Source organism: Candoia aspera, chromosome 1 (genome assembly GCF_035149785.1).
Source record: "Candoia aspera isolate rCanAsp1 chromosome 1, rCanAsp1.hap2, whole genome shotgun sequence".
In the NCBI taxonomy this organism is placed as follows: domain Eukaryota; kingdom Metazoa; phylum Chordata; class Lepidosauria; order Squamata; family Boidae; genus Candoia; species Candoia aspera.
Window position 1 is genome coordinate 129,397,694 of NC_086153.1, and position 25,657 is coordinate 129,423,350.

General features: G+C 39.6%; 1 protein-coding gene across 1 annotated transcript in view; it reads right to left on the reverse strand.

Annotated features, from left to right (window-relative positions):
• Positions 1 to 3,471: 3,471 nt before the first annotated feature.
• FAM83B (family with sequence similarity 83 member B) overlaps positions 3,472 to 25,657 on the reverse strand; it is a 51,095-nt gene continuing 28,909 nt past the window's right edge. Inside the window, exons 3-5 of the mRNA XM_063313534.1 lie at positions 16,599 to 16,763; positions 8,997 to 9,121; positions 3,472 to 6,122 (exon numbers count right to left, since the gene is read on the reverse strand). Of these exons, the coding sequence (XP_063169604.1) occupies positions 3,719 to 6,122; positions 8,997 to 9,121; positions 16,599 to 16,763 (2,694 nt within the window). The 3' untranslated portion in view covers positions 3,472 to 3,718. The remainder of the gene's footprint in view (positions 6,123 to 8,996; positions 9,122 to 16,598; positions 16,764 to 25,657) is intronic.

Sequence of the window (25,657 nt, forward strand, 5' to 3'; positions counted from 1 at the left end):
GTAACGGCGTCCATTTAGTCATGCCGGCCACATGACCACGGAAGTGTCTACGGACAAACGCTGGCTCTTCGGCTTTGAAACGGAGATGAGCACCGCCCCCAAGAGTCAGACACGACTGGACTTAATGTCAAGGGAAACCTTTACCTTTACTAGCAGATCTTTTAATAGAGGGTTCTTCAATAATAAGCCTCTAAAATTATGCAAGGGATGAAAAGCAGAGTTTCATTAATAATACTGTGAACAAAGTAACAGCATTATTCTCAGGGGTAAAAATGCTTCAAATCATGACAAATCAAACAAATTGATTCACAGAACACCCTTATTCCCTGCTTCATACAACAGTGTAATTTGGCTGGGGATGACATCTTCTGCCACCAAATCCTAGTAACCTATTTATCTGTTTATTATGATTTATTAATGTAATGTCTACAGCCAAACTTAATGGACTCCAGGCGCCTTACAGAACTTAAGTTCAAAAATACAATATAAAAATCAGTATTATTACTTAAAATAATAAAATCCAAAACCTAATTTCCAAATAATAAAAAAATAGCAAGCTGAAATTGTTCAATATGGTGACACTGGTTATAATTAATCCCCAAAGGCTTTCTGGAAGAGCATTTTTCACCTGCTTCCAGAAAGCCAGGAGGGCGGCCCCCACCCCCTTGCTTCAAGCTGTTCCAGAGGAGAGGAGCTGCTACAGAAAGTGCCCACACTCAGGCCTCCTGGTAAGTGGAAAGGATGCACAGAAACTATTGGGGAAAGGCAGTCTCTAAGATACCCTGTTCCTGAGTCGTGTAAGGCTTTTATATGGCTGAAACCAACACCCTGAAGTGCACTATTGGGAACCAGAGCAGATCCTGCAGCAGAGGTATAAATCAGCTAGTCCTCATTTAGCAACTGCTTCATTTAGCAACCATTCACATTTACAACTGTGATGTAAAAGGAACTTTACAACCAATCCTCACATGGTCTGTAAAGCAAAGCAAAGCTGAAGTAGGATCATAAGCACAGTCAAGGTTTCACTTAACAATCTTTGGTTTCATTTAACAACCGCTTCGCGACCAAGTTGCCAGTCCCAATTGTGGTTGTTAAAGTAAGTACCTCTATGGCAATATCACGACTGACCACTGAGAACATGTGTTGCTGCATTCTGGACCATCTGAAGTTTCCAGGTGGTCTTCAAGTGCAGTCCCCTATAAAGCACATTATGGTAATCTAGAGATGACAAGGCATGAGCAACTGTCTTCAGTGCATCCTGCTTCAGGTAAGGCTGCAACCATCACACCAGTCATAGCTGTGCAAAAGTCCCCCTAGCTGTGATCTCTACCTGCTCTCTGAGCAGGAGCACAAGTCGAGGAGGCCCAGATTGTGAACCTGCTCTTTCTGGTTGAGCATAACCTCATCAAAGGTCAAATATGGTGCAAGCCTGGAATCAACTGCCCCCTGAATCGATAGCTGCTCTTATTTGAGTGGGGCTCTTTTTCCACTCAGATGACAGCCTCCAGACACCTGGTCATTACCCAACATCTCTCTTAACAGGCCTAGGATGCAGGCCATCAAAAGCCGCTGAAAGGTCTTAAGAAAATAAGGATGCCAGCAACTATGCATCTTCTTCCTGTCACAAAACAGCTGTAATTTCTGTCCTTTGTATTCATTTTTTTTTTAAAAGAAGGCAATGAAACATTTTTCATTTGCATTTATTAGGATTTCACTTGTGGTTCTTTAACAGCTTTCCTACTGTATGTCCACTGTAATGATATGCTGTAATGGTATACTAAACAAGGTTAACTCCATCTGGTTTGGTTCTTGTTTTATAAACAGAAAAGTCTCTTTTGGCATTTGAATCATTGTAAAAAGAAAAACAAAACAAAAAGATCTTTTAAGTTAGCATAAAATTTATTAGGGAATTTTGAAAATAATGCAATCCTATCGGACTTACACTGGTCTAGGAGATTAACAAGTGAATGGTTAGCAACATACCACTTATGGAGAGAACACTGGCTTTTTTTAAATTTAAGGGAAAGTATCAGAAATATAAACGGGGATTTTTCTCCCAGTGCTTTTGAACTTCAGAGGAACTTCTAGTTATCAGTGTGGTTGGCATAGTATTGAAGAAAATACTTTAATGCAAAAATATATTTATGTAAACAATACGTACGTTGTTAATGTTTAAACTTTGAGGTATTGAAGACCCTGTATTTAATGCCTCAGTGCAAAAGTGCAGTATGTCATTTTAAAAATAAGGTTTTTGTTTCAACTAACTCATCAGCGGACCTTGTGATTACAATCTCTGCTGTAACTCAGCTGTCTGCAAACATTTAAATGTGTAAGATTTACTCAGAATTTAATTCCACTGAATTTGACATTCACATACATGGACACAGGCACATACAAAAGCCTCAGGGGAGTTGAATTATTAATGTGCACTTACGTTGCCAAAGCATCCAGCATTCTGGCTTGGCTTCTATCCTTACAGGATTCTATTCACACGCTTTAAATTAAAAGACTCATTTCCTAAAACACCCTATTTTTGCAAGGCTCGGTGATCATAAAGCCGTATCATTATAGAAGCAAAGAAAACTCTGTGCTTGGGAGATCTTCTAAAACCAGGACTTTTCAAGAATCTGACAGCAGCAATAGCATCACTAGGGGATTAAGAGAGGACAGAGGTCTTGGGTCACCCGTTAGAAGCTGCATGTGCATTTTGAGACTGTGGGGTTGTGCAAGATAAAACAATTCTGCCTTTGACTACATAAAATACTGAAAAGGTAATGAGAGTAATTAAATATGTTGCGGCCATATTCAGGTTTAATAAAACAATCCTCTATGCCTAAGAATCTCATTTAGAGATGAGTTGGAAGTTACCTTCTCTGCACGTGGATTTCCTAACTTCCTATCTTCCGTAACGCTAGTTGAGTGATTTGCAAAATGGCCAATTGTCGTTAACTTGTTTGAAAACTTGCAGGCCATGTTATGAGGCATTAGAAGCGATTAGTTCCCAATTTGGCAACTGGAAACTATTGTTGGAGAAAATCAGGAAACAGAGAATACTCATGTAAGGGGAGAGGTAAAATGGCAAGCCCAAGAGAATTTCCTGAGCCCCCATATCAGCAGTGTTCACATAAAATCTTACGGCAGATTTTTTTTAACAGTTTGTTAAAAAGGTTACGGTGGCCTGATTCATAAATAATGCTAAGCCATAATTGGTGAGTTTGCACATGATCTACATGTGGCTGCTATTGAAAATTGGAGATATGTAAGAGAATTTTTGCACTTCCAATATAAAAAACATACCATGTGCAATGTCAAAGAACCTATTTCCTCTAGAGAAGGCAAAACTGAAAAGCAGATAGGCTGTGTGATGTGTAACAAATGAGCATTTATTATGAAAAAAGAAGGAAATATCCTGAAATATTGTCTTTTTGTGACTGGAGTTCAAATATTTTCTTTGGTTATGCCATATTTTTATTACTGTATGATTTTTAAAATATGCCACATCAAGGTGAATCTGAGCACATCTCAAATTCAATATACAAATACATAAAAACCCAATTCCAAAACTTCCATCAAGCCAATGTTTTGGAATGATTATTATATACACATATGGCAGTGTTCTGCAGTAAATATAGTTAAGCTTTATGAAAGCTGCCCAACAGTCTAATCTGTTACGTATTTACAACACTGAACGGTTTTTAAAAGATCCCATGTTGAGGTTTCACTTGTTTTTATGCAAAAGATTCCCAAACTTCTGCATAATTCCTCGAAACTTGTTTTCATTTGGATGCAATGGATGATATAAACCAGGATTGTAACTGGCCACTTGATTGCTCCTTCCATAATTATTATGGGTGGCCGTGTTGTTTATCTCTGGCAACTGAGCACCAGCTTTGGCTGTGTGGCTCATTGGCTGAGCCGATTTTTCCATTTTGCAGAACGGTTCAAAGCGACTGTAAACCCGCCTTTCATACAAGCGAGGCCTTATTAGGTCCTCGTGAGGCTTCATGCCGGACAGGCGGGAGCTCGGGGCAGTGATCCTTTGGGGAGGAGTTGCTGCAGGAGCGGGCAGGGCTACTCGGTCACGGCTCGCATTTGTGGGCAGCTCCCTGACATCTTGGTACTGAATTTGTTCTGTGTTAAATCTGGGAGCAGATGGGTCGCCTGGAGGTACTTCTAACAGGATACTTTCCAAGGGCTTCACAGTAGGACCTCTTTTAGCATGTTCATCAGATGGAGCTTTTGGAGACTTTGGGGGCTTGGGAGATTTGGGAGGCTTAGGGGATTTGGGGGATTTAGGCCTTATGGCAACATCTTCTTTACTCTTATGTAGGCTCCCCTGTGAATTCGATGAGGAGGTTCTTTTCCTTCTTGGAGAACAATCTAGCTTGGTTTCAGAGATTTTGGGCTTTTGATTTTCATCACATTCTGATGTCAAGGTGTCAGAACTGCTACACATTCTATAGAAAGCAGGAGTTTTGTTTTTGGACAAATTTTCCTTCTTTTCTGGTGTAAGGTTCAACAATGACCTTAGTTTCTGTGATCCCTTTTTCAGGAAACTTGGGGAATTCTTATTCTCTTTCTTTAATGAGGCATCTTTATTAGGCTCTTCTTTGCTAGATTCAACTAGTGCATCTGCAGAAACAGCCTTGGTAGTGGGTGAGCCTTCTGGTTCGACTTCGTGGTTTTTATTCTCATCTGACACGTGATTTGCCACACTGTGCAAACTTTTAGAGTTTTTAAAGCTGTCCTCCGGAGGTGGCTTCCTAGCTGTTGGATGCCTCAATCTATTCCTATTTAATGTACTATAGACATAACTGGATGCCTCTTTGCTCTCTCCATGATTCATAATAGATTTTGAATGATCAAACATAGGAAAACTTCGCCTTTTCAATATATTTTCATTTTGATGATTCTTTTGGAATTCTCCTGGTCTGCCTCTGTTTAGAGACGAATATAGATAAGGTTTCTCCTTAGCAGTAGGCGGTGTGACACTTGGTTTTACATTTTCTGAAATCTGCAAGTTATAATTTTTCACTATATCAGGCTCCAGTGGGACATTAGTGTTCAGTTCTACCTTAGTATTACCAATTTCATCTTCCTGTTTAGGAATATGATTGGGTGTTGCTTTAGGTGTTTCACTGCCCTCAGAACCCATGATAGTTGAATTGGAAGAACTTGCACAGCTGTTTACTTCTTTCTGTTCTGGCAATGTTGGCTTGAAAACAAATGAGGAGCGAAGCCGAGAATGCGCATAAAGGGCGTGGGCTTTGATATTATCTGCCGCATCATAACTCTCACCCCTATCACCTATCCCTGAACCATTTGAATCTGCTGGAAAATCTGACTGATCATTTAAATATGATTCAATGCGCCAGTTACGTAGAAAAGATTTTGTGGTGCGTTCAAGTGTTGGCATTCTCTGCTGGAGAAAACGAATATGGCTGTCAGTTCCATTGAAAGACCGCCGTACAATCGAGTTCCTGTCTACAGTATTGAGCTTTGGCTGTGGAAATCGATCAGCTAAGCTCTGCTGGGGCACTTTGAGATTTGTACAGCTTCCGTGCAATGAAGATACAATACTGAGACTATCAGATGGTACTTTCCAAACATGTGGTGGATTATTCGCTCGATTAGTTGCTCTATTCAACATCAAATAAGGAGTCCTTTCTGGTTTCTCCCCTGCATAACTGTGTCTTTTCCAATGTTCATTTACTTCATTGGGCTGATATTGCTGTATTCTATTCTGCATGTGAAAACCTGGAGCAAACTGTGTTTTATGAAATAGTTGATTTCTTGTACTGAACTTGTCATTTTCATTTATTCCATACCTAGCAGTACCTCGTGTTTTCAGAAAGATGGGATCTAAATTGTGAATTTTGTCTTGCCGCCCAGAAAGGTTACGCTGACTAGAAATTGAAGCTAAAGAAGAACGTGAATGCTGGTAAGCTCCATTTTCCCAGAGTGCTCGGCAGCTATTGATTCTAACTAATTCTGGAGCAAATGAACTGGGAACAGAAGAACGGGCATACAATGTCCTAAATTCTTCATCAAACGATTCAACAAGTTGTCCTGTGATTATCTGGACCATACTGAGATTGGCTTTTTCAAATGACCACATAAAGCTGAAAGTTAAAAAAGAAAGAAAGGAATAATTAACCATTTAAATCAGAAACAGGTAAAAACTTCTGTGATACATGTGACAGGTTTTTGTTTTGTAGGTACTACATTCGGAGGTCAAAATCTCCAAAGGGAAGTTATGAAAGAACCCAAAATAGCTATCTGAAAACTGCATTAGCAAAAAGATATTCCTGATAAACCAAGAGGCTAAAATATTGTTCAGATGTTAAAATGAATATGAACAATAATTTCATGTTGATAACAATGTGGACTATACAATGGATATAATGATCATTCAAAGATAATCTACTTTAAGTACGCTAAAGAACTATCAAGAGTACATGGGATAGATAATTAGTTATCGCCAAAGCATCAATAATATTGTCCAAAAGGAAGCTCTATTATTTTTAAAACATTGGCATTTTGTTAGGGTATGTCTAACCAAAAAGAATCTGTTCTACAATTAATTTGCCTGCATTATTTAACAGTGTATAAATTGTTCCAGCATTACTTCTATAATTTAGCTGTGAGACAGAATCCTAAAAATAATTGCTTTAGCATATATATTTGATATAGTTAGCACTGCAAACCAAAAACTGTCATATTTTTTACAATCCAACTCTGATGCATCAACTAGGCAATAGTAGGACTTGCATGCAAGCCTGAGCACAGCATCTCTTTATCACTAATTAAAACAGTCAACCCTTTATAGAAACTGAAGGCTTGAAGTCTGAAAGCACTATTTGCACATCATTTTTTGAAGCTTGCTCAGCCTTAATATTATATGCAAAAATCTTAAGGTAAGGAAATCTTGTTCACCTTATCTTCTCTGCAGCAGCATGGAGAGGTAGAGGTCATACAAGTCAAGATGACAGTCATGCCTGTGAGACTGAAGCCCCACCACTTTGTACATGTGTGCAACATCAGTTCAAATACAAAAAGGGTAAGGTTTTGATCACATGTTTGTGACAGCTATACTGACTTTTTTGATCCCCCCAGATGCTACTGCTTCTCTGCTATATAAAAATGTTACAAAAGCAGCAGCAAATTAGGAATCACAGATCTGAAGAAATTCTGCAATGTACTTATTTTGTCTGGGTTTTTGATTTATATGGCTGCCCACCCCTCTGTAGAGATATGGGTGGCTAACAACGTATAAAAATACATTGGGAACATAAAAACTACAATATATATAATGACCGCCAAAGTGAAAAACAATCTACAACAAATCAAACAACAACCTCATTAACTACTTAACCCCCATGCCAAGGAACATACCCAGGTCTTCAAGGTTTCCAAAAAGGTGAGCAGAGTTAGGACCAATCTAATCTTGGGGGTGTGATATTGATATAATATATAATAATATATACTGATATAATATTGATATACATTTATATAATTTACTGCTTTTTTAGTTCTAATTGTTTCCAATTGCACAAAAGTATTATCAAAGGATCCTCCTACAGTATTACAAAGATAATAAATTCCTTTGAGAGGTACAGAACTAGCTGCATTACAGATGGAAGGAATGGGTATGTTTGGCCTTGAGCTAGGACAATGGAAGGGATATAAAAGCACTCTTGAAATACCAGAAACACTATTACATAGAAAGTTAAGACCTGTCTTCTTTTGTTTCAGAATGCAGGACATGGAACAATGGAATTAAGCAACAGGAAGGTCTGATTTTTCCTGTTTTTTTTTTTCCTTTTTATCCCTTTTTCTCATTAGACTGGGAACCTGAGGGGGCAGAGACAGTTTTATTTTGATTAATCTGTGCAATGTTCTGGGAAGCATTCTAATTAAAGAGCAGAGTATAAATGAAAACACACACACACCAGCTGGATGACTTTGGGCCAGTACTTTCTCTCAGCCCTAGGAAGAAGGCAATGGCAAACCACCTCTAAAAATGTTGCCAAAAAACTGCAGGGACTTGTCCAAGCAGTTGCCAGAAGTCAAGACCAACTCAAAGGTACCATATACATTATTCATTTATAGTTTGCTCCTTATGTGTATAAACTTTCTTCTTCCAAATAGCTCCAGATGACAAATACAGGATTAAACAAATAAGGTGGGGATATCCAATGCTACAGCACCACTGAAGCAAAATGCACTTGATCAGTTCTGCCACTGGAGAGTAAAATGTCCCAGGACAGCCACTCTGAGCTTTCTAAACAATGCCTATTAGATTTGCAGATATTAATTAGGTGTCACCATTACTATCTATGAATTACCATCTATAAAATAGAGATATTATGTTAGGCAAAAAGACAACTTGCCCCAAAATACACAGTAAACTTCATCATAGCTGTGTAAAAAATTGAACTACGGGTGGAAAAACATGTCACGAGTCTGTGTTTTCAATTCTTCCTTCTCTCGCCCGCTCCCCCTGCCTCTTAGGGCCAAGTGGGCATAGGTGTGGATGATATTACTGGAGTGGGGAAGAGTCACATTTTCAGCTTGTCTGTCTTTGGGGTGAGGGGAGGAAGGAGTTATGGGATGCTACTGGTACAGCTCAGCAGCATCCACGGGATCTTCCTTCTTTTATCACAGAGATGAAAGCAGCACTGAGGTATACTGCAAACACATGTGTGATGTTATAAAGCATGTAAAAAGGGGGCAGGGCTTGCACTGTGACATGGCAATGCTTCTTTCATCAATCTGACCCCCCTTCCTTCCCCTGACAAAGGCCACTAATTCACTCATTACAATCTTTAAGTCCTGAAACCTACATCCCAAATAGATCCTGTCCTTGTCCTGAACATGCTATACTATAGGTTGTGTAGCTTTTAACTGACAGAAGTTGTATAAACCCCAAGCAGAATAACAGAAACACAGTATTTTCATTTATACTGAAGATACACAAGTGCATAGATTCTTACCTATAGGTACCATACATAACTTTCTTACAATCAACAAGAAGAAACTTTTGTTCCATTTTTCCATGAAATTTTGCTCCCGATTTGGAGAAATAATCTTGTCCTTTTACAGTACGTACTCTCATGTTCTGCAAAAAAAGGCAGTAAGTAATATAAAAAATCTAAAATGTTGTATTACTTAAGTTACATCCCAATGCAAAGTGTATTTACTTAGAAGTAATTCCCCAAAGGCTTAGTATTAAGCAAGTATGCATAAATTGAATTTTAAGACTTCATTACACACTGCACACTTAGGCATATATTTTCTTTCACTGCGACATCTCTGAATGGGTTCAGTAAAAAGTTTTGCCCAGTGAGCGAGTTCAGGAGTATGCAAGTATTATTAGATGCTTCTAAGTTCTTATTGCAAGCACAAATTAGTTTAATATTCATTTAGCCAGCATTACAGTATGTGCATACAGAAAGTGATTTCCATATATAAATTATTCTGTCAGACAGATGTCAGACATCCAGCTGCCAGGGCATCACAGAGTAATCTTGATAGTATAAATCAACTGTGATTCCTTCTAACCCTTTTATCTAACTTTCCATCTGTGAGGAATGACACTTATTCTGTAAAGATGGATACACGATCCCTCTTCCAAGGCCATCACAGGTCAACAAAAAGTATGACCAATGCCATCTCAGTACTATAACCCAGCTTGAAACCTCACCGAAAAGAATCTAGATAATGTACTTCCTTCAGGGTCCTCCAGGGTCCAGACCTGCACAGCCTCTAGACACTGGGATGGGTCTTAGCCAGCATCACTTGGGTGGCCCAGGGCAGAAATGCATAATTGGGTATCATGTTGATATCTGACCCCAAACCGATGGTTGACCTCACATAGTGGTTTCATGTAGATGTGAAACAGGTGAGAGTGTCAAGCCCTGCAGTACTCCGTAAGTGAGGGGCTACCAGCTCAATCTACCCTTCCCTCCCATTAACACCAACTGAAATTGGCCATGAAGAATGGACAATAATTCTTGAGGAGAGGGCAAACTACCACTTCCTTCAAAGCAGGTAGAACATCCTCTCACTCAAAGAAGCATTCACCATCACATCTATTTATCTACATGTCATTTTCTGGGAGGCCTTAATCAACCTAGAGGAACAAGAATCTAGAACACAGGTGACAGAACTCTGAACCCCTATGACTGTGTCCTAAGAGGCTGAAAGGCTTCCCAGTTAACCAAGCAAGACCATTTCTCAGACAACTTCATGGGACCCGGACAGGCAGAGCCCAACTCTGAGTGATTTTATTCAACAGATTCATCTTCACAGTGACACTGCAAAGGTTCCCCTGGCTCCTCCTTACCCAGGAGGGACCAAGTCACCTTAAAGAAGGCTGCCAGTCAGTGATCTGCAGATGCAATAAGAATGGAAAAATAAATACATTCTGCTGCTTTTATTGCCACAAGGTACTCCTTAGTGAAGGCTGTGTGTGCTTGGTTGAATTCACTCTTTGTCTTCCTCCAGGGACACTTTGGGCATCTCTTCTGCTGTTTCATCTCTTGGAATTCCTTTGAAAACCATGGAGACCTCCAGAATCCACCCACCCACCCACACAGTGTCTGCACAGGTGCATTCAATCCAAGGCTGCTATCATCCACTCCTTCCAAGCAGGGACTAAGGCCTCAGTCAAGTCATGCAGCAGAGTTTCAGGAACAACTCCAAGTTTCCTCTAGAACCCATCTGGGTCCATCAAGTGCCTGGGGCAGACTGATGTAATAAGCCCATTTTTCCTGAAGTGGGGAGTAGCCAAAGAAAACTCCAAGGAGTGATTTGTCCATCAAAAGGGACTGACAGTAACACCCCAACTCCAAATCACATTGAGACAAAACTCAGTTCTTAATGTGTGACCCCCAGTTTTGAGGGTCGCAACTGAGACAGAACTGGGCCAATAACTTGGATCAAGTCCATGGTTACCATGGCAGCCATGAATTCCTACATTGCCTCTGGTTCTGAGCCCAAAGAAGTGAAGTTGAAATTCCCTAGTACCATAAGTCTAGGAAAATCCACTGCCAACTTGGCCACAGCATTGAGCAGCTTAGGTAGGGAAGCAGCTATGCAGCAGAGCAGCTGGAACAGCAGCAGCAAACCCATCTGATTCCTAAAGTGCAACTTTACAAAGACTCATACCCAGTTATCTGCATGGCAGTGCTCTTGGTAGTTACCTGAGTCTCTTGGGTAACAGCCACTCTACTACCCCAGCTCCAGCTGGTGCCACACACAAAGCCCAAGTGGGCATATTTCCAAGAGGGGAACTCTGCCCCCAAGCAGGTTTCAGTAATGCATACCAGGTTGACCCTGTTTCCTGGCACAATTTAAACCTCTGGTGCTCGTTTTTTTCATGACTTAGAGCCTGTGTACCTGACAAAATGAATGTACCAACTCCAACTTGATGGTGCATTGAGGTAACATTTGGAGGCTTTCCTCTGTATGTCACCCCCATCTGAACTATTAGAAGTGGTTATCAAAGAGATCTTTTTTATTAGTGACATCCCGCATACTGAATTCTCTCCCAGAGAATGTAGTGAGGTGTGAACAGCCAAAAACACCTTTCTTCTTTTAGTCTTCTCAGTGTCTTACTGCTCTTATTCCTGCTATGTTTTCCTGCATTCTGTACCTTTATTTTGTCCTTTATAAACCACTTTAGAAGCAATGTGGATATATAAACCTTTAAAATAAAATAGATGATTCACATAACAAGTAATCTTAATTTATTGGTTCCACCCAAATATTTGGCAATTAGAAATCACCTTAATACACTCTAATCCATTATAGCTGTTTGTGGTAAGTAGTAAATACAAGTTATTTATAAGGGTAAAATGAGCCAAACATGTTTATCACCTATTAAAAAAAGGGGAACATCCTGTGTAAGCACAGTTGTTCCATTTCATTGTAATAATACCACCATATTACACTCGCACTCAATAAGATGTAGTTTGTCTGTCTGTAGACATAATGTACAAGCAGAAATATAGGCATTAATAAAATACCTTTCTCACAAGTGGGAGACATATTGTTTTTCTATTTGGACATAATGAGATACTTTCTTCTGAGTTAAGATGCTAAAATATACCTGATGTTTTAGCCAAACAGTGTTAAATCTCATCACTGATATTCTTTAATGAAGGAGTTTAACTCACTGTATTTGTTCAGAGTTATTAAATTAATAACATCGGGACCTGCAGTGATTCACATGGGTGGAAGACAATATTGAAGGGGGAGGAAGACTCGCCCCCTCTAATTATTCTAGTGGACAAGTTTTCTTCAGAAGGCTTCTTTGCTTGAGTATCTTCAACTTCTCTTCATAGGCTGACATTTCGTTGCCCTGTATTTTTAGGCTCAATCTACTGAGGGAAAAGGCAAAGTGAGAAGGCTGCTGCTACTCCTGTTTATGCCTACCATTCCTCATTCAGTTAAAAGAGATCAGTTGAACAGGCAGCAGCAAGTAGTAAGAGTATGACAGGTTTGTTTATTTATCAATCAATCAATCAAATTTATCACTGCTCATCTCCCCCCGATGTTCAAAGTCCATTGGAAATTGTAGGCTTCAGCAGTTACTAATTAAGAAGCCCCCACAGCCGCTTGAACCTAAACTATCTCCCACCAAAATCTGGATCGAATTCTGGAAACTCAGAAATCAAACAAACCCAATGGTCTCAGTTACAGCTGCCATTAAGATCTGGGATCACAGATTCAATGGTCTTTGGACAAGTATTTCTTCCCACTCATCCACACGGTAGTTTATTACAAGGATATCCTAGAATGCAATGGCTGTATAGTGGCAACACCAGTGGATTTTTTTGTTTACCCATTCCATAAAAAATTTGGTTTCTGCCACTCCTTCCCCAAACATGATGATAAAGCAACAGCAATGGTAATTTTCACAAGCCCCTTCTATCATGAAGAGGACATTTTATCACCATTCCTACTTCTCTACCAACCTAATATATTCATTCCTCTTTCTCGCTAAGACAGTGGTGGTATAATCCTTTGACTGTTGGGACAGTCCACACAGACAAATAGCATACATATTTTAGCTAGAACCATTTCGTGGAGGTTTTCAGGGACTGTTGGTCCTTTTAGTGAGTTTCCACATGTGGTATTTATTATAATTTATTTTAACAGTTCTAAAGTTCCTTTGTGACACCTCAGATAAAAATAACTATAATAATATAAAAGTGAACAACCACAACAATGGCAACAAAAGCCAAAAAACAAAACTAATTGAAAGTTTTTTTGGGAGAAGTGTACTTTTGTCCCTTCCAAATGTCAGTACAGAAAAATAACAAACTTACACCTCCTCAGGAAGCTGATTCCATAACTTTCCAGGCATTTCACTAAAGCCTTGCATAAGGCAGTCAAAATTCTAACTTTGCATAGCAAAGCAACAAAACAGACCGACTTGCAACAGAGCATAAACAACAGAGGAGCTCATAGTAGGAGAAGAATGTATGTCTCAGGCTGTGATGGATTTTTTTTTTAAAAAAGTTCCATAATCTGATAGGTTTGCCCAGCCATCATTCACCACATGTGAGACTACCTGCTCACTCCAAAGGAATACTCCAAAGTAGAATATAAATTATCTTCTGTGTATCACTTTTAATCTTATTCTCACCATACTTTGGAAAACAACAGTTGAGGTGATATTGGCCACTACGCATTCAGTATGTAACATGAACTGGAATATTTCCTTTAGGAATGTTTAGCTTTTAAATAATATAATTATATAACACAGGAGACATGTTATCAACTTTAGGAGGGCATAAAATAACGAGCACATACATGCTTAGAAATAAGCATTACTGAATCGAATGAGAATATATTCGCGTAAATGTTCTCAGGATTATTTTACCTCCATGGACATTTTTGTGAGCATAACCTCACTGATGTCAATAGGATTTACTTCTGAAATATGATTATAGTAACATAAATATTATTACTACTCCCACTAGTGGTATTACTCTTCCTCCCTAGTGGAGCACTGTAATCTTTTCACTGGGAGAAAATGCTAGAACTTAACAACATCACAGTAATGTGGAAACACACTACTTCCAGTCATAATCATCTCACCAATATAATCTATAATGTAATAATACAAGTCATGTACTTAAAACCTCATTATCTTTGTATGAACCACTATTAGGCAACTAATGCACATATAAAGCTAGCATGTTATTACTTGCCAAAATATTTGGATTCTCAGATTCCTCAGCTTAGTCTGAAAACATTCTGTAAATGAACTGTTTTAGAACTGTTTTTTAGAAATAAAATCACACTCAAGCACATCCACCCACATAAGTCTTAGTTTTAATATAAAGCCAAACCATACTGTTAACAAGTCTTGTTCCCATGGTTTCTTTCCCCCTTCTTCCCCTTGTCGTATGGGTTTTTTTTCACTGTTTTCTAGTTCACAGCAGACCATAACTTATAGTATCTTAAACCGGACAAAGAAAGGTTTGCAATTTTTGTCTGTACGCAAACTTTCACCCAACACTTTAAGGCTGTGCAGTGTTTCAGATTCAATCTCTAAAAAGTGCATCAGAGTGTGTGGGAGTACAACGTAGCACCTATCTACGTTGCCTTTAAGTAACAACTATGTGGTATCATGGAAAGATGCCATGCTTTATTGTCAGCCTCCCAGGTTCACCAGACAGGAAACACGACAACTTGAGCTAAATCTACTTTATTATAAGGCTACATTTACAGAATCTTGCAAGTCTGAAAGTACAAATCACCTACCATCTCTTTTTACAGCTTGATAAATTAGGGTGGATCCTTTCTAAGTTTTCTTCTTTTTCCGTTATGCAGCTGCAGGCTCCTCGCCCTTTTATTTGATCATTCCCTAGGCAGCATCGCTTCCCCTGTCTTTCAAGGTCATTCCCACATGCCATTATATTTATGGTGTTGCAGAAAGGTGCTATGCCTGAAATCCCACATGCTCTAAAGCAACTTCTAGAGATTGAAACAGGTTCGCACAGCTTATAAAACAGTACATTAAGGCATACAGTTCAGCTGAAAATAAGTGAGATCATTAGACTGAGAGTGGAAGAAAGGAAGTATTGGAGAAGAATGTATCTACTGGGTTAGGAAAAAAACAAATGAAACTACAGGTAATCCTAGATTTACAACAACAATTGGGACCAGAATTTCCATCACTAAGGGATGAGGTCATAAAGCACAACTGCATCATTTAGCGACAGCAGTACCTGCAGTCCCAGTTGCTGTCGTTAACTGAATCCCATGGTCGTTAGGTGAGGCAACTTCCTGCCAGCTTCCCACAACCAAAGTCAGTGGGGAAGCCAGCAGGAAGTTGAAAGTCCCAGGCCAGCAGGCAGGCAGATGACTGCTGCCAGGTGGGGGAGGAAGTAAGGGGGTGGGTGCATGGGGGTGGGTCTGCACGGGTGTGAGGAAGTGCACAAAAGGTGCTGCGCAGGTTAGGGCAAGTGTACAAGAGGTACTGTGTGGGTCGGGGAGGGTGTGCAAAGGTACGAGGGGATGTGCGAGACATTGCATGGGTCAAGGAGAGTGTGCAAGAGGTGCTGTGTGGGTCAGGGAGGGTGCATGGGGGTGCGCGAGAGGCGCCACATGGGATTGGGGAGGGTGTGTGGGGGTGCATGAGGCACCGCGCAGGTTGGGGGTGCGCGGAAGGCACAGTGAGGATGTGTGAATGGCTGGTGCGAGCACAGAGGGACTGGGGAAGGTGTGCAGGTGGGGGAGACTTACCCCAGTGACTTGCAACCTTCCCTGCTGGCTTCCCCATTGATTTTCTGGGGAAGCCAGCAAGAAAGGTTGCAAATGGCAATCGTGTGATCGCGGGGTGTTTGGCAACCAGTTCTAAGTGCAAACAGGCTGCCAGGTGGCCAGATCACTATCACATGATTGCAGTGCTGGGACAGCCAAAACACTGAGGACCAGTTTGTCATGTTCCCTGTTTCAATGTTGCTGAACATCATAACGGTTCGCATGCCAGAGTGCTGACGCGCGTTCCTGGCTGGGAGGGTGCTGCTGATAAAACTTGTATAGAAAGTTCTGTTTGCCTCAGCCATGGAGGAATGTGTTTGGGTTATCTCTTTAATGTCAAGGTCTTTCTGCCCGTTGATCAGCAGAGCTCGTTAGGAGCACCTGGGAATGTGGGGTTGTAATGAATGAAGAGGGGGGTGGGACGTTGTTTGAAGCGGGGCTATTTAGTTTGACTTTAGGCGCGCTTTTCTCATTCTCAGCTTTCTTTCTGTTTGCACTCTATTCTAAATAAAATCAGAACCTAAACTTTGATTTGGAGTCTGAGCGTTTTATTTGGGTTCAGGCAATCATTACAAGTTGTAACCACCATTCGTTCAGCACCATCGTAACTTCAAAATGTCACTGAACGAATGGTCATAAATTGAGGACTACCAGTACTTCATAAATGTTTTGAGCTAGAGTTTGTAACTATAGTATAAATAAAATATGCATCTTTAATATTTTAGTAATCTGTAATTTATCAAGCAAGAGAAAGTAAAGCTTTCATTCCTTTGTTTGTACTGCCAACATACTAAACATTACCTTTCTATACTTACCCTGAGCCTTTGGACTTGACAACCTTGTTTCTCTGTCATCTTAAGAAAATGGCTGAAGTTTGATTCGTCTAGTAGAAGATAGACTGAAATTCCTCTGGTGGATGCTTCTACAATTTCTTTGAAAATATCTACATCTGTAAATATATCCATAACTATGGCAATAACCTATGTAAGGGAAGAAAAAGAAAGCTGTTGTACCATTTTACATATTAACAATAACTGATATTAAAATATTACAGCTTTTTGTAATACATCTTGAATACACTTGAATCACTCATTGTGTTGAGCTATTTCAATTGCTTTTGTTTGATTTGTTCATTGTCAAAATGTACAGACTTTCAGCTGTTTGCAATCAACCTGATTTGCAATGGGGATTGAATAATTTTGATTACAACTGTATACCTGTAAATAATCCTTTAGATGCTTCACACAAAAATAAACAATGAACTACAATAAAACTGAATTGCATTTAAATCAAAGAGCATCATAAAATAATCTGAAGTTGAGGGCAGTTAAAACACATATAAATAAAACTATCAACTGTTCCTATGCCTCACTAATTTTAAAAGCACAAACATAAAATATCTAATTCATGACAAATGGATCTGAAATAAATGAGTTTTTAAAACCTGCTTAAATATTGGCAGAATCTGCCACAACAAACTTCTAATACAACCATAATAAATTGGTCAATTATTGAATAATTGCTCTCTTCTTTACACAGAAGAGTGACTGAGTTAACTTCTGAATTCTTGAATCAAAACATCAGGATCTTCCTAGTGTTTTTCCCCGCAGGTGCAGGGTCTGCTCTTTCAGATCAATTCAGTGTTGATCTGTTGGTTGCGACAAGTGTATATATATATATATATTTAATCACTAAAAATGAATTCTTTCAAGCACTTGGCTTGGTTCTCACCAATCTGGCTTCCAAACTGACGGACATGGATTGCAGTGCAAGCTAGCCAGCTGACAACAAGGACAGTACACTAAGTAACAAATAGTGTTGCAGAAAAGACTAACATTACTATCATGGAATTGTTATTTTTGAAGTATCACAAGGCTCTTTCTGTTTGTTTCAACGAACTAACACAACTATCTTTCTTGCTTATGTCATGCAATTCCATGGTTTTGTTATGTGGCTGATAGGAGTAACTGAATGAAATGTTTTACGAAATTGCTGCAAAAATAGCATTATTTTAAATTGTAGAATCATAGAATGCTAGGATTCAAAGGGAGTCTGGAGATCTTCTAGTTCAACCTGATTTACCCTGATGTACAACCAAAATCACGTGACTGCGGTGCATTGCGACAGCCAGAACTTCAAAGACTGGTCATTAAGTACCACTTGTTCAATGCTGTCACAACTTCAAACAGTCATTGAATGAGTGGTTGTTAACCAAGGACTGCCTGTATTTGTACCTACAGAAGTAGCTTCTCAGCAGTAATCAATTCTTTGCTCAATTCATCATAAAAGTATGCAAAATATATTTTAAATCCTTGCAAACTTTTCTTGAAAAATGTAACTGCGTTTTTGATATGCCCCATTTTTTTTCCTAATAGAACTGTCAAGGCATACTGGGTGCTCCTCCCCTCACCAAGTACTTTCCACCACCACCCCTCTTGCTACTTTATCTGCAATGTGTCAGACAATAGAGTTCTATACAAATGGCAGATTAAAGGACTTGACTTTTATGCATATTGAAAAAAAAAGTTAAGGCAGTTATGGATCTTTATCTTAAGGCAGTTATGGATCTGTTCTGCAGCATTCAAATTCATTAATAAAGTAAATAAACAAATATTAATTTGTTGTTTGCAAACTTTATGTATAGTAAAATCCTAATTCCATTAATAGCATTCTTTACCAACTTTTGCTCTCCCAAACCATGTGTTTTAGCATTACTGTTGATTTTGGTATCCATCTCCCACATAAAAAAACACTTCCCACCAAATCTATAAAATATACATGACTGAAGCTCCAAGGAAGAAGAGATGTCTGCAAAGTCATTGGCTATAGAAATGTTATTAATTATTAATTAATAAAGTGAATCATGTAACTTAATACATTTGGTCACTTTCTAGCTGAAGATTTGTTCATTTTCTCATACTCAAGACCAATAACCTAGCTATTGTTTTTCAGTATTTTGTATTTGCTTCAGTTTAATGGATATATTTACAGGCAAATCTTATTTAAACAAATAATTCTTTTTTACTTATGACTAGGATTGGTTTGATAGACATCTGACATTGAAACAAAACAAATTCAAGTAACTACTCAGAACTGGCCCTACTATTAGGCAGAGTTGAGGCAACTACCTTAGGAAGAACACCCTAACAAATAAGAACCAGTGGTACTACTGGAGCTTATCCATCTTGGGCATCAAACATGTTTTAAAACCCTTTCCCAATATTATTAGTCTTTTTTTACCCAGGCAGCCCCCATTCTTCCAAACTGATAAGCAGACTTAAAATGAAAGTTCATTGAGTAGATATTTGCTCAGCATCTCAGAAAATGTGTCCTTATAAATTAGGCATAAGAATCAGAGAAAGATGAGAAAATAACTGTAATAAGCATTAAATAATCTGCAATTAAACAAAGCATCAACAGATTAGAATTATACATGATTTGCTAGTAATTTTTATTCTGTACTTTCAATAGAAGAGAATGTATGTAGTTCAGGGGTGAACTGTAGAGTCCAAGGACTCCACTATTCTGTACTTTTTGTTTTAATCCAATTTATATATGTTGGGTTGTACATCAATCATTTGTGATCAGAACAGCCTATAAACTTAAGAAGTTGGTTAATAAATCAATAAATAACATTGCATGCTAATGATAATGAATGAATTTTCTGAACCCAGAAAGGAAAATATTTGAATAGACAAGAAAAAAAATCTATTTTAGAAAATGAGTCTGCTGTCTCACAGGTTTCAATTTGAGTCAATATAATAGCACTTTTCCCCCAGCAGGCTCCAAAAACTGTCATGTATTTTATGAAGGTTCTCCAAATGCCAATTTCCTATTAGCACAAACAACTATATATTTTGTCACCAAAACAACAACAAAAAAAAGATAAAGAAAACAGACTGATCAGTTCCATTTTAAAAACATAGTTGGCAGAATAATATTCCAGTGTGTAGAGTTCTGGTCAGACGTACAGTATGTAAGAAGTCTGTTTTATTCATAACTTTGTCAACATTAACAACAGAATATTCTAAGGTGCATTTATGCAATCATCATACAATGTATTATAAAGCTTCAAAGGAGCTTTAAAAAGGAAGATTATTTATGATGGATCTAGGAAAGTAGCATTTATTTTTACCGTAAGATCAGCACCATCATCAAACAGCAGATTTATCATGAAGCTTTCATATATGGTAGGGTTTTTCTTTTCTTTTTCTATAATATGCTGGCAATAGCTGTCATTGGGAAGTTGTCTGCTTTATGTTGTTGTTTATTCGTTTAGTCGCTTCCGACTCTTCGTGACTTCATGGACCAGCCCACGCCAGAGCTTCCTGTCGGTCGTCAACACCCCCAGCTCCCCCAGGGAGGAGTCCGTCACCTCTAGAATATCATCCATCCACCTTGCCCTTGGTCGGCCCCTCTTCCTTTTGCCCTCCACTCTCCCTAGCATCAGCATCTTCTCCAGAGTGTCCTGTCTTCTCATTATGTGGCCAAAGTATTTCAGTTTTGCCTTTAATATCATTCCCTCCAGTGAGCAGTCTGGCTTGATTTCCTGGAGGATGGACTGGCAGTCCAAGGCACTCTCAGAATTTTCCTCCAACACCACAGTTCAAAAGCATCGATCTTCCTTCGCTCAGCCTTCCTTATGGTCCAGCTCTCGCAGCCATATGTTACTACGGGGAACACCATTGCTTTAACTATGCGGACCTTTGTTGTCAGTGTGACGTCTCTGCTCTTAACTATTTTATCGAGATTTGTCATTGCTCTTCTCCCAAGGATTAAGCGTCTTCTGATTTCCTGGCTGCAGTCAGCATCTGCAGTAATCTTCTGCTTTATACCAAGTCAGAAAGCCAGCTTGGTGTAGTGGTTAAAGACACAAGGAGAAGCAGCAGACCGTAAGTTCTAATCCTACCTTATGCATGAAGCCAGCTGGGTAACTTTGAGCCAGTCACCCTAAGCCAAGAAAACTGCAGGGGCTCGTCCAGGCAATCGCCAGGAGTCAAGATTGACTCGAAGGCACATACACTCACACAAAAGATGAATAATAAGAAAATTAGAGCTCTAAGAAGACTAACCCAAGTAATTCACAGGGACTGAATCACTATTCACTGATCACTGAATATCAGCCATGAGTCACACTGTTAAGACATATAGTTAGGCAAAGCTGCTAACTTTGTGTTTTTAACTATCCTAGAGAAACAAGATAATACTTGAAATTATGCAGCAACCAAAACAGCACCTGGCTTTTAGATATGAGGATTAACTTGTAATGCATTGTGGAACTTTTGTTTGGTTTTTACCTCCCTGTCTTTCCTTTTTTTTTTCTTTTCCTGTAGCCACTCCTCTGTGTTTCATCAGAAATCCCACAGCAAAAGTTCCTTGGACAATTAAAAAAATGGAAGAGGAAAAGAACCAAGTTCTACATATATAGTGAGTGTAGTATCTGAAGTCTTGGCTACAATTCTTGGCAAAAAATTCCAGCAGCCTCTGCTAAACGTCAAAAATTGAAAACATTTCTCCTTCAAGTACAGAACAGAATTCCGTGATGCAAATTTTATGCAGAAAAGTAGTGAAGAAAGGGCTAACAATTCTTGCTGTATAAACTTTTTTAAAAAATTGTTCCAAATGGTTAAAGCCAACTAAAGATGTTGTGTCTCACCCTATCCTGTCCCTTCCATAAAGAGAAAATAATACTTTTTATAAATTCCTAGTCAACTTTCCTTTACAGATGGTTTCAGAAGTGGATGGAGAATGGTGTGCTGGAACCATCCTGCCTTATGGCTTCTCCAAAGTGGGTCATTGGCCGAGTCAACAATACTTATTTCCTGCATGTGTATCTATCTTGGTTCTCTACCAATGAGTAAGTGGAGGAAATTATACTTCTCTAGTCTTGGCTTGGGGCCATCAATTCCAGTTCTGTGATTTATACCATGATAGAACCATAAATATATTATCCCTACTTCAAACTGTAAGATTCCCACATAATTTTTTTTTATTTAGTCTAAGTGGGAATGATATCTAAAAGATCAAAAGGAGGACCAGGACTGCTTGGAAAATGTAAAACTAAAAGTATGCTTTACATTTAAAAAATATCAGTACTGTCTAAGAATCCTGAACCTCAGCACATTTAAACTAGGAAGAATCCCATCACTGTAAAATGCAATCCTCCCGAAGCTACACTGCACTGGTGTTTCATTTTTCACCACTGTCCCACTGTCATAAATGATTTGCCGTTATTTCATTATCACACGATCATTGCCTTACCTTCTGGTATCCAGGTTCCAACTATTTTAAGAAGTTGAGAATAAGCTATAATAAATGGATTAAACATGGCTCTCTATTAAAAACAAGAATTAGCATTAATCACTGAAAGCTCAGAGAAAAAATAATTTTATCAGTAGTCAAAAAAACCTCTGTAACAAATACATCAATTGAATCTATCTGGAGCTTCAGCAAAGGATCGTTACCTTGTCGTGGTGCTGGAGCTTGAGCACCTCAATGATGCCATGAGCTAAACCGTGAAGGGCCACCCAAGACGGGAAGGTCATGACAAAGAGGTCAGACTAAATGCGATCCCTGGGGAAGGTAATGGCAACCCACCCCAGTATTCTTGCCATGAAAACCAAATGGATCAGTACAACCAGAGATATGTCGGTATACCATCGGAAGATGAGACCCCCAGGTCGGAAGATGGTCACAATGCTACTGGGGAGGAACAGAGGATGAGTTCAACTAGCCCCAGACGTGATGACGCAGCTAGCTCAAAGCCGAAAGGACGGCTAGCAGCCGACGGTGCTGGTGGTGAACGGCGAATCCAATGTTCTAAGGATCAACACACCATTGGAACATGGAATGTAAGATCTATGAGCCAGGGCAAATTGGATGTGGTTATTGGTGAGATGTCAAGATTAAAGATAGACATTTTGGGCGTCAGTGAACTGAAATGGACTGGAATGGGCTACTTCACATCAAATGACCACCAGATCTACTACTGTGGACAAGAGGACCACAGAAGAAATGGAGTAGCCTTCATAATTAATAGTAAAGTGGCTAAAGCAGTGCTTGGATACAATCCAAAAAACGACAGAATGATCTCAATACGAATTCAGGGCAAGCCATCTAACATCACAGTGATCCAAATATACGCCCCAACCACAAATGCTGAAGAAGCTGAAGTAGAGCAGTTCTATGAGGATCTGCAGCACCTACTGGACAACACACCTAAAAGAGATGTTATTTTCATCACAGGAGACTGGAATGCTAAGGTGGGCAGTCAAATGACACCAGGAATTACAGGTAAGCATGGCCTGGGAGAACAAAATGAAGCAGGACATAGGCTGATAGAATTTTGCCAAGACAATTCACTCTGCATAACAAACACCCTCTTCCAACAACCTAAGAGACGGCTTTATACATGGACTTCACCAGATGGACAACACCGAAATCAGATTGACTACATCCTTTGCAGCCAAAGGTGGCGGACATCTGTACAGTCGGTAAAAACAAGACCTGGAGCTGACTGTAGTTCAGATCACGAACTTCTTCTTGCACAATTTAGGAACAGACTAAAGAGATTAGGGAAGACCCACAGATCAGCTAGATATCAGCTCACTAATATTCCTAAGGAATATGCAGTGGAGGTGAACAATCGATTTAAGGGACTGGACTTAGTAGATAGGGTCCCGGAAGAACTATGGACAGAAGTTGGCAGCATTGTTCAGGAGGCGGCAACAAAATACATCCCAGAGAAAGAGAAAACCAAGAAGGCAAAATGGCTGTCTGCTGAGACACTAGAAGTAGCCCAAGAAAGAAGGAAAGCAAAAGGCAACAGTGATAGGGGGAGATATGCCCAATTAAATGCAAAATTCCAGAGGTTAGCCAGAAGAGATAAGGAATTATTTTTAAACAAGCAATGCGCAGAAGTGGAAGAAGACAATAGAATAGGAAGGACAAGAGACCTCTTCCAGAAAATTAGAAATATCGGAGGTAAATTCCAGGCCAAAATGGGTATGATCAAAAACAAAGATGGCAAGGACCTAACAGAAGAAGAAGAGATCAAGAAAAGGTGACAAGAATATACAGAAGACCTGTATAGGAAGGATAACAATATCGGGGATAGCTTTGACAGTGTGGTCAGTGAGCTAGAGCCAGACATCCTGAAGAGTGAGGTTGAATGGGCCTTAAGAAGCATTGCTAATAATAAGGCAGCAGGAGATGATGGCATCCCAGCTGAACTGTTCAAAATCTTGCAAGATGATGCTGTCAAGGTAATGCATGCTATATGCCAGCAAATTTGGAAAACACAAGAATGGCCATCAGATTGGAAAAAAATCAACTTATATCCCCATACCAAAAAAGGGAAACACTAAAGAATGTTCAAACTATCGAACAGTGGCACTCATTTCACATGCCAGTAAGGTAATGCTCAAGATCCTGCAAGGTAGACTTCAGCAGTTCATGGAGCGAGAATTGCCAGATGTACAAGCTGGCTTTAGAAAAGGCAGAGGAACTAGAGACCAAATTGCCAATATCCGCTGGATAATGGAAAAAGCCAGGGAGTTTCAGAAAAACATCTATTTCTGTTTTATTGACTATTCTAAAGCCTTTGACTTTGTGGACCATAACAAATTGTGGCAAGTTCTTAGTGGTATGGGGACACCAAGTCATCTTGTATGCCTCCTGAAGAATCTGTATAACGACCAAATAGCAACAGTAAGAACAGACCACGGAACAACGGACTGGTTTAAGATTGGGAAAGGAGTACGGCAGGGCTGTATACTCTCACCCTACCTATTCAACTTGTATGCAGAACACATCATGCGACAAGCTGGGCTTGAGGAATCCAAGGCTGGAGTTAAAATCTCTGGAAGAAACATTAACAATCTCAGATATGCAGATGATACCACTTTGATGGCTGAAAGCGAAGAGGAACTGAGGAGCCTTACGATGAAGGTGAAAGAAGAAAGTGCAAAAGCTGGCTTGCAGCTAAACCTCAAAAAAACCAAGTTTATGGCAACCAGCTTGATTGATAACTGGCAAATAGAGGGAGAAAATGTAGAAGCAGTGAAAGACTTTGTATTCCTAGGTGCAAAGATTACTGCAGATGCTGACTGCAGTCAGGAAATCAGAAGACGCTTAATCCTTGGGAGAAGAGCAATGACAAATCTCGATAAAATAGTTAAGAGCAGAGACATCACACTGACAACAAAGGCCCGCATAGTTAAAGCAATGGTGTTCCCCGTAGTAACATATGGCTGCGAGAGCTGGACCATAAGGAAGGCTGAGAGAAGGAAGATCGATGCTTTTGAACTGTGGTGTTGGAGGAAAATTCTGAGAGTGCCTTGGACTGCAAGAAGATCAAACCAGTCCATCCTCCAGGAAATAAAGCCAGGCTGCTCACTTGAGGGAATGATATTAAAGGCAAAACTGAAATACTTTGGCCACATAATGAGAAGACAGGAAACCCTGGAGAAGATGCTGATGCTAGGGCGAGTGGAGGGCAAAAGGAAGAGGGGCCGACCAAAGGCAAGATGGATGGATGATATTCTAGAGGTGACGGACTTGTCCCTGGGGGAGCTGGGGGTGTTGACGACCGACAGGAAGCTCTGGCGTGGGCTGGTCCATGAAGTCACGAAGAGTCGGAAGCGACTAAACAAATAAACAACAACAATCTAACTGGAGAGAATTCTTTAACCAAGATGCTGCAACTCAAAACACCTTCTCCCTTTCCTTCTAGGAAGCAGAAAGCATTACAATCTTCAGATGAATTACTAGAGCTCTGGTTGGTTCATTGGGTAGGAAGTGGCCTTTTAGATGCCAAGCTGTTAAGGCCCGAAAACAAATAAAAAGCTAATTTTAACTGTTTGCAATTTGCAAA